The sequence below is a fragment of the Ornithorhynchus anatinus genome, chromosome 9 (genome assembly GCF_004115215.2).
Source record: "Ornithorhynchus anatinus isolate Pmale09 chromosome 9, mOrnAna1.pri.v4, whole genome shotgun sequence".
NCBI lineage: Eukaryota > Metazoa > Chordata > Mammalia > Monotremata > Ornithorhynchidae > Ornithorhynchus > Ornithorhynchus anatinus.
Genome location: NC_041736.1, coordinates 49,527,367 through 49,545,396, shown reverse-complemented (window position 1 = coordinate 49,545,396; position 18,030 = coordinate 49,527,367). Strand labels below are relative to the sequence as shown.

Here is an 18,030-nt window from a genome sequence, read left to right as displayed (position 1 = left end):
GTGGAGGATAAAGCTCTTTGGGTTTAAGGTCCCCACCTATAAGAAATGGGGAAACAGCAAGGCTTAGTGGAAAGAGTACGGGTTTGGGAGTCAGAGGCTGTGGGTTCTCCTATCGGCTCCGCCACTTGTCAGCTGTGTGACTCTGGGCGAGTCACTAACTTCTTTGTGCCTCAGTTACCTCATCTTAAAATGGGGATTAAGACTGAGCCCCCCATGGGACAACCTGATTACCTTGTATCTAGCCCCGTGCTTAGAACGGTGCCTGACACATAATAGGCACTTAAAAACATACCATCATTATTATAAATGGGAGCAGCGTGGCCTAGCAGAAAGACCACGAGCCTAGGAGTCAGAGGACTTGACTCCTGCCTCCTGCCTGCTGTGTGACCTTGGGCAAGTTACTGACATATGCTGGATTTACTACGATGCTTTGTGCCTAGTAAGTTTGAACAAACACCACCGTAATTACTGTAGTGAAGCACGATCTCAAACAATGCAGCAGAGCTGGGACGGTCGGGAGCAATCGGGAGAGGGATGGGAGTGATGGCTGTCTTGGACCCGAGATGCTGAACTAAGAAGCAAGCTCAAAAACAGGGAGACACCCTGAATGGGACAAACCATTAAGATAACAAGGCCTTACCTTTATGGACCCATGATGTCTTTTTTTTGGAGAGCCCCTCCTTCTTTGTTGATTTCTGCAGGAATGTGCTTAATAAATACTATCATTATTATTATTACTTAAGTACCAGGATGGATGTTAGAGAAGCAGCACGATCTGGTGGAAAGATTACAGGACTGGGTTCTAATTCCACCTCCGCCATGCATCTGTTCTGTGACTTTGGGCAAGTCATTTAACTGCTCTGTGCCTCAGTTCCCTCATTTGCAAAATGGGGATTCAAAACCTGTTCAATCAATCGTATTTATTGAGCGCTTACTATGTGCAGAGCACTGTGCTCAGCGCTTGGAATGTACAATTCGGCAACAGATAGAGACAATCCCTGCCCTCCCGCCTACTTAGGCTCTGAGCTCCATGTGGGACCTGATCATCTTGTATCTACCCCAGCAATTAGCACAGTGCTTGGCACATAGTGAGCACTTAATGAATGCAATAATTATCATAATTATAATTCATAATTAATAATGATGACAGTGATGACTTGGATAAAGTCCAGTTGGGGACTATTAAATGGGGAATACCCATTAAAAATTGGATTGTGAACTCTGGTGAGCTGGAAAAAGAGGGCAGATTCTCACCTGCTTGGGATTGTTTAGATCTCTGAGGTCAAGGGGATGGACAGGATGACCTCTCAAGAACTCTTTCAACTTTATAATTTTCTGAACCTCTCCTTCATTTCCCCCTCCTCTAGCCAAGAAGAATGAGGACGGCAACTTGTTCGAGATCATCACAGCCAGCGAGGTTCATTATTTCGTACAAGCGGCCACCCCCAAGGAGCGCACAGAGTGGATTAAAGCCATCCAGGCTGTGGCTCGGACAGGGAAATGAACTTTTGAGCCATTTGCCCCAAGGAATTTCTGTCATATCCCCCAAACAAGCTCTCTCCCAAGATCAGCCATGAAAATGGGGGCAGAATTTCCATGGCAATTCTGAATATAAGCAACGGATTCTCAGGAGTGGAGGAGAATGTTTACTACCCAGTACCTGTCACCCCTCCTACTTAGACAGTGAGCCCTATATGGGAAAGGGACTGTGTCCAGCCTATTTAACTTGTATCTAGCTCAATGCTTAGAACAGTGCTTGTCACTGTTCTTAACTGCTCTTAACAAGTACCATAATTACTATTATTGACGATTTGAATGGCCTAGCAAGTTTTCTGATCTACAGCATTGCTTCCTTTTATTTCTTTATCTTCACCAGCATATCTTGTAAAGATGTATCTGAGTAAAGTCAATAATTTATGTTCTTTTCCACTGTAAATTTTTTTAATATCCTATCTGTGCTGGGCCACAACATTCAGTTGTCTTTAAGTGTGCTAGCCTCAGTGAGGATGTTTCTCACTAAGGCAGCCTAGCAATGGAGTGCAAGTATTTTTGAGACCCCACCCTGCTTACTAGAAGACACAAAGTAGTTAAATGAATGGCATTGATGTATTTGCTTGGGAAAGTGGTTACTTGTAAGGCCCTGCTAAAGTGACTGCCTTTCTTAGTCCAATGGCTCTAGGTTTTTTTTGGAATAGATTCTGCACATGTTTGAACTATTTGAACAAGCCAGACTATCTTTTCTGCCTCCTTCAAAGTGTCCTTTTTATTTAAAAATAGGCTAGTCATGGGATCTTTTTCTTGCTATGCTTATTCAGAGGTCTTTTCTGACCTCCAAAGCCTCAGGTAGGTGGAGATCTGCCCAGCAGCCCTGGTGCTAAATAAAGTGGAATTCTCATCCTCTTCCCCCTTCTTGGGCATCTCTGGAACACAGCCTATTTGAAAGAGTACAGATCTGGGAGTCAGAGGACCTGGGTTTTATTCCCAGTTATAACACTTGCCTGCTGTGTGAGCTTGGGCAAGTCACTCAACTTCTCTGTGCTTCAGTTTTTTCATGTGTAAAATGTGATTTAATACGTGTTCTCCCTCCTACAGGGACCATATCCAATTTGATTATCTGGTATACATCCCAGCTTGGGTACGGTGCTCGCCACATGGTAAATGCTTAATACCATAATAGTAATAATTAGTAATATTTGTTAAGCATTTACCATGTGTGACTAATAAGGCAGTCAGAAAAAGCTGCTCATTGTTCCATGTGCCAGTGATGCATGGAGGTCACAAGTTCATTTCCCTCTGACAAGCACTTAGGCAGCTTTATATTCAGACAACACAGACAGTGGGTTCCCTAGGGCAGAGGTTATGCCTACTTTACTGTACTTTCCCAAGCACTTAATACAATGCTCTGCACACAGTAATCACTGAATAAATACTACTGTTAGATAATCCATCTGTGTCCACCTACAGCTTTGGGAATTTTTTTTAATAGTATTTGTTAAGCACTTACTATGCATGAATGACTGTACTAAGTAGTGGGGTACATACAAGATAATCAGGTTCATTATCATCAATGGTATTTATTGAGTGCTTACTACATGCAGAGGACTATACTAAGAGCTTGGAGAAGTAGAGTATAACAGAATTGGTAGAGATGTTTCCTGTCCTCAAAGAGCTACAGTCTAGAGGGGGGAACAGACATTCATATGACTACATAATTTGTAGGTTGGACACAGCCTATATCCCACATGGGGTTCACAGCCTCAATCCCCCTTTTACAGATGAGGTAACTGAGGCATAGAGAACTTCAGTTGATTTACTCAAGGTCACATATTCCTTGAAGGATCTCTCCAGCTCCCTACCTGTGACCCACTCACCGCTTGCTTGCAGTGTCCCAGCAGCTATGGCTAGTTTCACCTCTAGACATTCCAGAAGCTAATAAGGCTTTATGGGCAGTGATCCTCCTTTTGGCAAATTCCTCCAAAATCATTATAACTTAGCAAACCACCCACCTCTGGTAACTCCATACCACAGCATCCTATGCTTGCCCTCTCTTAGGGGCCCTGCGTTTCTTAAATCTCTTTCTAAATTGACTCCAGGCAAATCAATTGTCCCCAGATGGTGCTCCAATTAGTCTTCAGAGTGTTTTCTTCTTCTAAAACAAGCATGATCCACAGTGTTTCTTTCTCTTTGTTTTTGAAAATTTAGTATTTATTAACATAAGTGTATTGTACAAATGAAATAAACATGATGGGTTTCTGTTGATATGACAACTCTGGTGTTCAACTTTTGCTTCTTATTTCTTCTCTGTTGAGTTGATGATTATGGTGATTATCTTCCCCACATCCCCACTGCTGATCACCCTTCTGTCTGGCCACGATGGTGCAAGCATCATAGTTGTATGTGTGTGTGTGTTTTGGGGGGTGACTACTGTGTTTCAAGAGAGCTACATTACTTGTCCCATACAAAGCAGTGTGGCCTAGTGGAAAAAGCATGGACTCGGGTTCTAATCCTGATGCCCCCTCTCTTCTGCTGTGTCACGTTGGGCAAGTCATTTAACCTCAGATTCCTCATCTGCAAAATGGAGATTAAATTCCTGTTCTTCCCTCTTACTTAGACCCTAAGCCTCATGTAGGACCTGATTATCTTGCTATTTATCCCAGTGCTTAGTATAATGCCAGATTCGTAGTAAGTGCTTAACAAACACCATAAAACCCCCACAATTACTATTGTGACTGTTGTTAATAAAGACAGAATCAGGTGCTTCCATGTTGGTCAGGATTACCCAATCTAATCCACTTGAAAGGTGTCCTCCTCTCCAGCCCTAGGAGTCTAGGATGCTAATCTCTGAACACTGTAGCTTTCAGTATTTTGGTATTTTTGCTGCAGCCTGGCTTGTGACCCAAATCCAGAAGTTCAAAACTATCTAGAATGAAGCAAGAGAAGGGTGAAGAAAGAGGAAGAAGGGAAATGATGAGAAAGTGAACCCACCTTATTTAAACATTAACCAACCTCAGAAATCAACCAGAAGTTTGATGTTGGTTTGGCTCAATTTCAAGACAAAAAGGAAGGGCAGTTTTGGGCAGTTTTAATATTATTTGGGAACCTGTCTCCCCGGCATTTCTTTATCTATTTGGGAAAATCTGTTGCATAAACCTTTCAGTGCATTACCAACTTCACCTCTTTAGGAACACATAATGTTTTTGTTGAGGGTGCAGAGAATCAGGGCTAAATCACAGCACATGGAAAATCACTACTCTTACCCTTGTTATTTCACTGGCCCTTCTGCATCATAGAAAGTCAAGATGAAATGTACTGGGTTTATTCACACCCTCACACTTTAGCTTGAATTAGGATTTAGATATCGCTGACTGTTAGATCTGGTGCCCATCTGCTTTGCACAGAAGACCGTTTCTCCAGAGAAGGGTTGGCTAGTGATTCCAGCCCTTAACCCCACTCCGTGATGATTATTATTATGATTATTATATGCCGTTGAGTCATTTCAGATTCATAGTGACTCCATGGATATGCTTTCTCCAGAACATCCTGTCCTCTGCCATAATCCGCAACCTAACGGTTCTTCCGTTATCGTTGTTACGGTCCCTGTCCATTTAGCTGCGGGTCGGCCTCAACATCCTTTTCCCTGGATTAGCAAACACAAATAGATGAGTGGATTCGTTTTCATTTCCCTCTCTGCCCTCTTCTGGCAAATCAGTTTGCAACAATACTTCCTGAAACCTCAGAGGCGATAGTGTCAAGCCGGAAGGTTTTGATAGAGTGTTAATTAGGGGGTTTTTTAATCAAATTTTGCATGGACATGGTCGATTTGGTTTATCTTCAAATTTCAGACATCCGTGGATATGTTCTTCAGTGTATCAGTATTAAAAAGGACAAAAAACCTCAAACCACAATACATTTTTGTCATAAGGAAGTGAATGGAGAGAGAGAGGAAAGAGAGGTCAAAACCAAGGCTTAACAAGTCCAAAACAGGACTCTTCATTTTCTCACCCAAACCTTTCCCTCCCCATGACTTTTCCATCTCTGTAGAAAGCACCACCATACTCCCTGTCCCGCACACTTTGCTCCTGTAATGACAACCTACTCATCGTACCTCAGTCTAATCTATCTCGACGTTGACCCCTCAACCACATCCTGCCTCTGGCCTGGAATAACCTCCCTCTTCGATTCTGACAGACCATACTCTCCCGTCCTTCAAAGCCTTAATAATAATAATGATATTTGTTAAGCGCTTACTATGTGCCAAGCACTGTTCTAAGTGCTGGGGGGGTGGCGGTTACAAGGTAATCAGGTTGTCCCACGTGGGGCTCACAGTCTTAATCCCCATTTTACAGATGAGGGAACGGAGACACAGAGAAGTGAAGTGACTGGCCCAAAGTCACACAGCTGACAAGTGGCGGAGCCGGGATTAGAACCCACGACCTCTAACTCCCAAGCCCGCGCTCTTTCCACTGAGCCACACATCTCTTGCTAGAGGTCTTCCCCAATTAAGCCCTCATTTCTGCTTATCCTACTTTATCCTATAATAATAATGATGATGATGGCATTTGTTAAGCTCTTACTATACGCAAAGCACTGTTCTAAGCATTGGGGAGGATACAAGGTGATCCGGCTGTCCCACGTAGGGCTCACGGTCTTAATCCCCATTTTACAGAAGAGGTAAGTGAGGCACAGAGAAGTTAAGTGACTTCCCCAAAGTCACACAGCTGACAGGTGGCAGAATCAGGATTAGAACCCATGACCTCTGACTCCTAAGCCCGGGCTCTTTCTACTGAGCCATGCTGCTTCTCCATGTTGACCTTGCACTTGTATTTACACCTTTTATTCACCCCTTCCCTCAGCCCCACAGCACTTATTTATTTCTGTTAACATCTACCTCCTACTCTAGGCCGAAAGCTTATTGTGGCCAGGGAACGTGTTTACTCTGTTATATTGTACTCTCCTAAGCACTTAGTACAGTGCTCTGCACACCTAGTTAATGCTCAATAAATGATCAATTGACTGAGCAAATCAGATATGATCCTAAGATGGCTTCACAATGCAGCCAGCCTAGTCTGGAAAGGGGTAAAAATAAAACCCGCCTTTATAAGCCACCGCTTGTTTTTTGGTTGTCCATTCCTTCCCAGTTCAACCTTCACAACATTACTAAAGTCTGCCCTTTCCTTTCCATTCAAACTGCTTCCATGTTCATCCAAGCACTTAATTCATCTTACCTTAATTACTGCATCAGCCTCCTCGCTGACCTCCCTGCCTCCTGTCCCTCCCCATTCCAGTCCATATTTTACTCTGCTGCCCGCATCATTTTTCTACAAAAACATTCAGTCCATGTTTCCCCACTCTTCAAGAACCTCTAGTGATTGCCCATCCACCTCTGTATCAAACAGAAACTCCTTATATCACTCAATCGCCTTGCCCCACCGAACCTCACCTCTTTCTAATAACAATAATCGTGGTATTTGTTGAGCGCTTTCCGTGCAAAGATGTTCTCTGATGAGGTAGTAAGAGTGGTAACTGAAGAGAGGGAATTTTGGAAAATAGCTTCCATTCCTTTTGTAAAAAAAGAGCATTTTAAAATCTGATAAAAATGGCATTATTGCTCCTGTTAATAATAGAGCCAAAGATGGTTAACAAGACCAATTCGAGATGGAAGAGCTTTCTCACAAGCCGGGCACCTCTTTGCTGGTATATGAATGACTTTGGTGATTTCTTTTCTTTTTTTTTTTGTGGCTCATTTTTTTTGATGAATCCACTTTCTGCTCTCTGAGCATCATTTTAACATTCTAAGATCCTGGCAAGAGGTTCTTCTTCTAAGTGAGGGGGTCTTCAGTGAAGGTTTCTATTTGGGTAACCCATAGGCCGCTATGTCTCCGATGTTCATCTTTGTATTGTTCTGGGGAACGTCTATCTTCCCCTTGAGAGCAACCTCAATGAAGTTGGGGCAAAAAAAAGGTTTAATTCAGTCGTCGAGAATCATGGCTCCTATCAACCAAGTTACCACCCTGAGTAAAGATGCTGACGTAGATGTGAATGTTTTCTGACGTTCCTAAGGCTCTTCTTTTAGCCCATGTTGATGGGTAGGTGTGAACCTTGGATCAAAGTCTTACAAATTGGAATAGGAATAAAATGCAGAAGAGGGCAACCCCAAATCAATGTGCATTTGTTACTGAGCAGCTGAGAAATGGAGGTATGGGCAGAGTACAAATGAAAACCTGTGCTCATCCTCACGAAGCAATCAATCAATCAATGGTATTTATTGAGAGCTCATCATGTGCACAGCACGGTACTAAACGCTTGGGAGAGTGCAATGCAATAGAATTAGCAGACACATTATGAGATGTTCTTCCTCTCGACTCTATTTATTGCCATCGTTCTCGTCTGTCTGTCTCCCCCGATTAGACCGTAAGCCTGTCAAACGGCAGGGACTGTCTCTATCTGTTGCTGACTTGTTCATTCCAAGCGCTTAGTACAGTGCTCTGCACATAGTAAGCGCTCAATAAATACTATTGAATGAATTCTTTGCCCATAATGAGCGAGGGGTCTTTGAAAGTGGACACCTCTCTGAGTACGTGGATTAAAAATCTATTCATCACAAGGTTGTCTCTACCTTTTGCAAACCTCTAGTGTAATGTCTTAATGAGATTATAAAACATTTGCTCGTGGATGAGGGACTGAACAGTGTGTCTACTGTTTGAAAGCTGTGCTGTTCAAACCAGCATGTCCTAGTAGACAGGGTGTGGGTCTGGGAGTCAGAAGGACTTGGGTTCTAATTCCAGCTCTGCCACTTGTCTGCTGTGTGACGCTGAACAAGTCGCTTAACTTCTCTTCTCAGGTCCCTCATTTGTAAAATGGGGATTAAGACTACAAGCCCCGTATGGGACATGGACTGTGTCCAACATGATTAGCCACAAACGCTGGTGGCTTTCTGAATCAGGTATTATTTTTGCTGTCTCTTCCTCTCTCATAGAGACCACAGGCTCCCAAATTCTGAGGTGCTGGAGAAGTAAATGGTTTTCATAGACAGAAGGAGTCCTCTATTTGCCCCAGGTTATTGTCAGAGTCCAAATTGCCTTTAAAAATAGTGAAATAATGATCCCAGTGGTCACGAAACTTTACAGAAGCACAGGAGACTGAATGGCGTAGTAGAAAGAGCTCAGGCTTGGTAGTCAGAAGACCTAAATTCTAATTCCTGCTCTACCACTTTCCTGCTGTGTTACCTTGGGTAAGTCATTTCACTTTTCTGTGCCTCAGTTACCTCATTTGTAAAATGGGATTCAATACTCTCAGCCCCAAGTGGGACATGGACCATATCCAGTCTGATTAGCTTGTTTCTTCTCCAACGCTTAGTGCCCAGTCAGCGCTTAACAAATACCATTAAAAAAAACCAACAAAAAGAACCCAAACTTCTCTATGCCTCCATTTCCACTTCTGTAAACTAGGGATTAAATTCCTCTGCTCCCTCCCTCTTAGACTCTGATTGCCGGGACTGCGTCCAATCTGATTATTTTGTATATTCCCCAGTGCTTGGCACATGGCAAGTACTTAATAAAGACCATCATTATTAGTAGCTGCCAGCTATGCATTTTTGCTCGGAACGAGACTGGCTAAATGTCACAGGAATTGTGCGGCTAGAGGAAGTTACTTGAGCCGAAGGGTTTGCAGCAGGCTTGCAGCTACCTTTCAAAATCTTATGCTCACAAGGCTTTCATTTGGCCTCAAACTGCAAGACTCCCTCCACATTTGCTGACAACATAGCTTCCACTACAGTTGATTTTGTTCTACCGAGAGAGAAGGGAAGAGTCTGCCTGCTGCAGAAACACTCTGCTTCTCCCTCCAACTCAGATTCTTGTGAAAAATTAATCCAAGAGTTACAGGAAGGAGGGGCAGAATCAATTCTAGCCTTTTGGTCATTGGGCGCTCCCAGGCCCTGAACACATAGGCAGTTGTTTATTTTTACGACTTGCCTTCAGAACTAGGAAGCTTGCAAGAAAAAAATATTAAAGTAACAAATGGAAACCACAGCAGCCAGGAAATGAATACCCAAGCCTACCCTTGCAGTTCACATTTTTTGACGACTGGTTAAGCTACTACAAAACTGGGTTTTAATCCTGGCTCCTCCCCTTGGTCGTCTGTGTGACCTTAGGCAAGTCACTTCACTTTACTAGGCCTCAGTTACTTCATCGGTAAAACAGGGGTTAGGACTGTGAGCCCTTTGTAGGCGGGGACTGTGTCCAGCCTGATTAACTTGTATCTAACCCAGTGCTTATATCGGTGCCTGCCATTTAGTACGCACATAACAAATACCATTAAAAAACAACCAAAAACCCCTCAAAAATTCTTTGTGTGTCATGCACCAAATACGGACACATCGACCCAGTGAGGCTGCATTATATTTGAAAATATAATACCAGCTTGTGAACTATCTCTGGGAAATATGCAGGCGCAGTGGGTACTGTAGATACAATAGGGTGTTTTTTTTTCATTTCCCTCAGACTCTTATTTGTAACATTTGATTTCCTCTCTGCAGCTCAAACCACACTAGTGCTCATCCAGATGCAGCCCAGGTCTCCATTTATCTATAATGTAATAGTTTAGGATGTCTATTAAGTATATACTCTGTGCTTCCCAGACTATGAAAAGCAATGTGGCCAGTGAAGTCTACTTAGACTACAGAGGACAACTGATAGATGGCTGCATTTGTGGCAACAACACAATTTTCTTGGAAACTGCTGCTTTAGTTCCTTTTTTCAATGGAATCTTTGAAATGATTGTGCCTATAGATTTGATAACCTTCAATATGGCATTGGACATCATGCTCTTGGAGAAATATCTTAAAAGAAACCAAATAAATTTCCCATCTTAAACACCTTCTTAAGCAGCACATGAATCGATATCCCAAACCTAAGAGTATCAACGACTCTCATTGAAATGGGGCTGATGGTAGAGGCACAAAAGCAAGAATAAATTGACAAATTGACAAATTACTGACATAGCAATGCTCGAAGAGGCTTGAAACTTGTGAAAGTGCAGGTAAATCTCGTTTAAATTTTATTTTTCTGATGTTCAAAGGTCAGGTGCTACAACTCCTCTAAGGAGACGCTTCCACCTTTTCATTTACTTTTACTGAGTAGTTTGGCCTTAGTGGATCCCAGTAGGGATTTTAGTATTTGTGCCCTTTGCATGCGGTATCTCTTTAATGGTATTTACAGTATGCCTAATACTAATATCGATCAATTAATAGTATTTACTGAGAACTAAAACAGAATTGGTAGACGTGCTCCCTGTCCTGAAGGAGCTTACAGTCCAATAATAATCATTACTACAATCATTTTTGTCATATCTGTTAAGCCCTTATTCTGTGCTAAGCATAGAGGTAGATCAAAGATCATCAGATTGGGAGCAATCCCTGTTCTACAAAGCATACACAGTCTAGGAGGGATTTGCTTGTTTCCACCCCAGCGCTTAGTACAGTGCCTGGCACATAGTAAGTGCTTAACAAATACCATTATTTTTATTATTATTATTCTACTTTGTTGCCTGCATGGAAAGCCAGGCAGGACCTTCTGCGGTGTTTAGGAATGCATTGTGCTGCGTGAGATCCAGCGGCCTCCAAATCCAGTGTTTAATAATAATAATAATAATAATAATTATGGTATTTAAGCTCTTACTTTGTACCAAGCACCATTCTAAGTGCTGGGGTAGGTACAAGGTAATCAGGTTGTCCCGCGTGGGGCTCACAGTGTTAATCGTCATTTTACAGATGAGGTAACTGGGGCACAGAGAAGTTAAGTGGCTTGCCCAAGGTCACACAGAAGACAAGTGGCAGAGCCAAGATTAGAATCCACGTCCTCTGACTCCCAAGCCCGTGGTCTTTTCACCAAGCCACGCTGCTTCTCAGTGATGCAGTGATGTATTCATTGCAGGGCTGGTAAGAGGTCTCTTTCTGAATTTCTGGTCACACAAAGTGAAAAATTTCCAATGCTGTGAGATAGGGGAAAACCCTCCTGGTGCTTCAGATTATTTAACTGTATAAGCATAGTAAAAATGTTCCTAACCACAAACAGTCTTCTGCTAGGCTGCTATTGAAAGTTTCTGTATAATGAAAGACATAAAATATGCTTTGTGAATGAAAACATTAATGAATGATTTGTCCCCAAGATCCCACAGCAAATTCTCTCTCTTCCTGGCCTGCCTTGCCACTAATAATGATAGACTTTGTTAAGCGCTTACTAAGTGTCAAGCACCGTCCTAAATGCTGGGATAGATACAAGCTAATTAGGTTGGGCACAGTCCCTGCCTACAGAGGGCTCACAGTCTTAATCCCCATAAGTGAGGCACAGAGAAATTAAGTGACTTGCCCAAGGTCACACAGCAGACAAGCGACGGAGCCAGGACTAGAACCCAGGTCTTTCCGACTGCCGGGTCTGTGCTCTATCCACTAGGCCATGCTGCCTCCCAGGCCGTGCCCAAGCCCATGTCCGTGCCCCTTTTCATGCCCCTCTCCCAAGCCAGGTCTCCTCTAGTCCTCGGGCTGTTTCTTGGCCAGAAATTCCTAACGCACACACACGGGAATTTCCAGTAGTCGACCAACACTCTTGTTGCAATGATTCAGCATACGACATATATACCGGTGGTATTTATTGACCGCTTACTATAATAATAGCAATAGTGGGATTGGTTAAGCACTTACTATTTGTTAAGTAGTGGGGTAAACACAATTCAATCGGACCTCGTCCCTGTCCCGCAAGAGGCTCCCAATTTGAGAGGAAGTGAGAACAGCGCGTCATTGGGCAGGGATTGTCTCTGTCGCCTAACTGTATATTCCAAGCGCTTAGTACAGTGCTCTGCACATAGTAAGCGCTCAGTAAATACTACTGAATGAATGAATGAACGGACATTTCATCCCCATTTTACAGATGAGTCAACTGAGGCACAGCAAAGTTAAGTGACTTGCCTAAGGCTACGTAGTAGGCAAATGGTAGAGCCAGAATTAGAACCGGGTCTCCTCATTTCCAGTTCTTTGCTGGATTCACTAAGCCTTGCCGCTCCCCGTGTGCAGATAGATATAGCAAAACCTATATTTGAAGATCACCTGTCAGAGAGTTCACTTTCTCCGGGGACCACAAGAATTGCGTACCTATTTGAAGTTATGCATATCTATGCATTTGCATATGAAATGAAGAGGTTTTCCTCTCTCTCTTTCGTTCTCTCTGCCCTAGGCATAGCTACCACTGTATTTATGGTAAAGGCATAGTCTAGGATAGAGGCACAAACAGCATGACCTAGAGGAAAGATCAGGGGACTGGGAGTCCTAGGACCTAGGTTCTAATCCCGGCCCTGAGGCCAGCTCTCTCTTTGAAAGGAGGGATTTTAGTTTTTCCAAATAGCCAGGTATTTTTATTATTATTAACAACAATAATAATAACGATTGCATTTGTTAAGCACTTATTAAAGCACTTACTATGTTTTTTATATAGCCATAAAAATGCTACTTGATCACCCTAGCCTCAGGCTAATGACTTTCTCGTGGACAGAGGAGGGCAGTGTACATAAGATTGCACGTATACACTTAGCATTTCCTTAACGTGCATTTCCCCTTCACAGTTTGAATTAAACAACGTTAGGAATTTATTTTTCTTATTATTATCATTAATAATGTAGTACTGATAACTGTATTTGTTAAGCACTTACTCTGTGCCAAGCACTTTACTAAGCACTAAGGTAGATACAAGAAATCAGGTTGGATCCAGTCCATGGCCCATATGGGGCTCACAGTAGAAGTAGGAGGCAGGACAAGTATTGAATCCCCATTTTACAGATGAGGAAACTGAGGCACAAAGAAGTTATGTGACTTGCCCAAGATCACCCAACAGGTAAATGGTGAAGCGAGGATTAAAATCCAGGTCTTTTGACTCCCAGGCCATTACCTTATCCAATTCTATTTAGTTGCCATTGTTTTTACGAGATGTTCTTCCCCTCGACTCTATTTATTGCCATCGTTCTCGTCTGTCCGTCTCCCCCGATTAGACTGGAACCCCGTCAAACGGCAGGGACTGTATCTGTTGCCGACTTGTTCATTCCAAGCGCTTAGTACAGTGCTCTGCACATAGTAAGCGCTCAATAAATACTATTGAATGAATGAATGAATGAATAAACCACACTTCCTTAAGCTGAGTATCTCACTTCCAAAGGGAAGGGGAATGTGCCCCAAGAGGATAATATCAATTTAGCTCATTAAGACCCAGATTTGGATTCTGTTGTTTCTGCGAGGAAGGCTATAGGAGACACCAAAATCTTGCCATTCAAGATTCATTATCACTCTCAGATGCCTCACATTGTGACCAGAGAAGGGAAGAGTCCAGTAGAAGAGAACTACACTCAATCAGTCAGTCAACCAAATGTATTTACTGAGCACTTACCACGTGCAGAGAGAGTGTTGTACTAAATGCTTGGGACAATACACTCCCGGAGAATTGGTATCAATCAATCGACCAATCTTACTTATTGGGCCCTTACTAAATGCGGAGCACTGTACTAAGCGCTGGGGAGAGTACGATACCTCAGAATTAGCAGACATGGTCTCTGTCCATAATGAGCTTACAATCTAGAGCGGAGAGACAGACATTAATATGAATTCACGTTCCCTGCTCCTCAGATCTCTTAGAACGAGGGGGTTAAATTCCCTGCACTGTGCCTGGCGCCAGGCACGTAAGCGTCTCTTGTGATGTTCAATCAGTGGAATTTATTGAGCGCTGACCGTTTGCAGAGCACTGTACTAGTTACTTGGGAGACGATGAGAGTAAATTTCATCATCTGCTTTTCCAGAGCAGCCCACGGTGAGGTAAGGAATGAGACTGCAACTAAAAACTCTTTTATCTGGCAGGGTGGGGTGCCTTGAAAACCTTGTGGTAAGAATGACTATAATTTTCTTCTGATTAGTCACAGCTTCGCTGCTAATAAGGGGAAGGATCTTATGGTCGAAGGGGGTTAAACGCTTCTCACCTCTTGAAGCTTATGAACTCAGACCCAACATCCTGTTCACACTGGCTTGCAGTCTGCTTCTCTGGAGCTAAAGCATCACTGGGGAGTAGAATCAAAGCAGAGATCTTTAACCCCCAAGTTTATGGAAGGCTCTCAGTGATAATAATCCTGGTTTTTTCATTCATTCAATAGTATCGATTGAGCGCTTACTATGTGCAGAGCACTGTACTAAGCGCTTGGAATGGACAAATCGGTGACAGATAGAGACAGTCCCTGCCCTTTGACGGGCTTACGGTCTAATCGGGGGAGACGGACAGACGAGAACAATAGCAATAAATAGAATCAAAGGGATGAGAGGGTTTTTTTGTTAAGCCTTTACTATACATTAATCCCCATTGACACGTGAGGCAACTGAGACCCCGAGAAGTTAAGTGACCTACCGGATCACACGGCGGCAAGTGATAGAGGAGGGATTAGAACTCAGGTCTCCTGAGGTCCAGCCTCGTGTTCTTTCCCCTAGGCCGTGCTGCCTCTGGCCCAAAGTGAAAGAACTGTGTCCCGTGGAAGCCGTCCGGAAGGGCAGGTGGATGGGCTGAATTGAAATACTCTGTAGACTCTCGGGTCGGGTCTTGTCCTAAGGGCATCATACTGTCCAGTTTCCTTCTGCGTCATCTCTGCTCTTGGACTTGTTACTTTTGGGCATTTGCTATTCACCCCATCCTCAACCCCACAGCGCTAATGTACATATCTGTAAATTATATTATTATAAATCACTTATTTATATTAACGTCTCTCTCCCCCTCTAGACGGTAAGCTCGTTGGGAACAGGAAACATGTCTGCTAACTCTGTTGTAGTGTACTCTCCCAAGGGCTTAGGACGGTGCTCTTCACATACTAAGTGCTCAATAAATACCATCGATTGATTGATTCACTGAAGTTGCTTATTTAGCCCACAGGGGTTTTATCTGGAATACTAAAATGATGTCTTCATCTCTCTCTCACCATCTTCAAAAGCCCAACTATGATTCACATTTCATTCATTCATTCATCCATTCAATATTATTTATTGAGCACTTACTGTACGCAGAGAACTGTACTGAGCACTTGAGATACAGTAAAGTGACACATTCCCTGCCCAAAGAAGCTTATAGTTTAGTCTCCTTCGGGGAGTCTTACCCGATGAATTTCTCATCTCCCAATGAATCAACATAATCAGTTAATTAATATTAATATTTTCTCCTATTTTCCCTCCTCGCTGTATCACCTAAGCACTTGAGTCCTTAACCCCTTAAGCACGTTTCTAAATCCCACCCCCAACCTCTAGAACATGGATGTATCCTTACACTCAGGGGCTTACCCTATCTGTATTTATTTAATATCGGTCTCTCCCGCTAGATTGCAAGCTCCGTGAAGACAGGAATGATGTCTACATACTCCATTGTACTCTTCCAAGTGCTCAGTACAGTGCTCTGCCCACGGTAAGCGCTCGGAAACTACCACTGATTGATCTATTGATGTTCCAAGAGTCTTGAGCTAGCCCAGTGAACAGAACAGTTGGAATCAAAAAGAGAAATGAGACAAATGGGAAAGGATAGTGACGAATGTGGACGGCAGGGAACGCGTCTACCAACTCTGTTGTATTGTGCTCTCCCAAGCACTTAGCACTCTGCACACCGGAAGTGCTCAATAAATTCGATTGATTGTGTGATGGAGGCTCCCGTTGTAGGAGAGCGACGAGTCTCAGCCCAGTCAGCAAAGCTGCAGGAACGAGAGCCTGTGTGTGAGCTCTTTTCCAACTTCCTTATTGTACTCTCCCAAGAGCTTAGTAAAGTGCTAGTAAGCGCTCAATAGATACAATTGACTGAAGGAAATGATTATTCTAGTGGACTGTGAAAGCCACTCCTACACTCCCTCGTCTTTGTCCTGGATGCCTGAAATGGTGCCTCCTAGTAGACATTTGTGGAGCCACTGTCTGAGGAAGTGCAGGGCTCATTCATTCATTCATTTATTCATTCAATCGTATTTATTGAGCTCTTACTCTGTGCAAAGCCCTGTACTATGTGCTTGGGCTCCTGGGTGTGTGGGCAAGCTAATGTTGATGGGAAGTAGGGGAGAGTGCGCAGACTCAGTACCTGTAGATTAACGACCCGGAGTTCAAATCTTCAAACTACTCAGATGATACAACTGATGTACGATATTTAAAGGCATTTTTTTCAATGCAGTCTTCTGAATACATCAAACTAATAATAATGATGGTATTTATTAAGCACTTACTATGTGCAAAGCAATATTTGTTCTAAGCGCTGGGGGCATACAAAGTGATCAGGTTGTCCCAGTGGGGCTCACAGTCTTAGTCCCCATTTTACAGATGAGGGAATCTTAGTCCCCATTTTACAGATGAGGGAACTGAGGCACAGAGAAGTAAAGAGACTTGCCCAAAGTCACACAGCTGACAAGTGGCGGAGCGGGAATTAGAACCCGTGATCTCTGACCCCCAAGCCCGGGCTCTTTCCAAACCATCCACCAGATAACTTGCACTGTGATGCAGCAATTGTAGATGTAAGTTATAGTTACGATGCTGATTATTTTATTTAAAAATGGATTTTCTAAAGTTATCCCTATCCTTTTATAGCCCTTTTATATATACCATCATCTCAGTAGAGTCAGAGACATTTTAAAAAAAACTATGTGGTTTCCCCTTTTACAGAGCCTGAGATGACCAGAACAACCACTCCAGTATTTAATATTCCATGTCTCATAAGATATCTTAAAGTTCAGGAAATGATGTGCTGCAATTTGCAGTTCAACCTAATGCAGTTAGCCAAGTAGGGCGCAGAATACATTTCCTTGTAAAGACTAGTTTGGTATAACAAAAATAGATAAATGAAAGAACAAAGGAAGTGAGAAACTATGTAAAAGAAAAGCTGTATAATTAGGATCGGAAATTAAACGAAGTGTGAGGTGCAGACCAAATACTAAGTATTTGTAATCTGTATTTAATTTTAATGTCGGTCTCCCCGACTAGAATGCAAGCTCCTCGTAGGCAGGGATCATGTCTACTAACTCGCTTGCATTGTACTTTCCCAATTGTTTAATTCAGTGCTCTGTCTACAGGGGAGACTCAATAAATAATATTGATTGATAGTCAACCATTCATCAGGGAGTACTAGCATTGGGAAACCCATTTAGTGATCAAGTTTCAGGCTGCTGGAACAACATGTGTGAGATGCTTTGAGATAAAAGGACTCAAGAACCTTTGTAGCTAATGAAAATGATAGGGTTTTGTTAGAGAAAGTAAGATATTCTCCTGAGGTGAAATGGATCAACGCTAAACTTTGGAATGCTCAGTTAAGAGTAGAGACTATCACTCTCTCCACCTTTAAAGTCTTATTAAATTCACATCTCCTCCAACGGGGGAGAAGTGGTGTGGCCAAGTGGAAAGAGCATGGGCCAAGGAGTCAGAAGACCTGGATTCCAATTCCAGGTTTGCCAATTGCTTACTGTGTGCCTTTGGATGAGTCACTTAAAACTTCTCTATGC

At 42.9% G+C, this 18,030-nt stretch overlaps 1 protein-coding gene across 1 annotated transcript in view; it reads left to right on the top strand.

The window, feature by feature from the left end:
* The window catches only part of PLEK (pleckstrin), a 28,354-nt gene extending 25,945 nt beyond the window's left edge, over positions 1 to 2,409 (top strand). Inside the window, exon 9 of the mRNA XM_001512717.5 lies at positions 1,368 to 2,409. Within this exon, the coding sequence (XP_001512767.2) occupies positions 1,368 to 1,504 (137 nt within the window). The 3' untranslated portion in view covers positions 1,505 to 2,409. The remainder of the gene's footprint in view (positions 1 to 1,367) is intronic.
* The last annotated feature ends 15,621 nt before the right edge of the window (positions 2,410 to 18,030 follow it).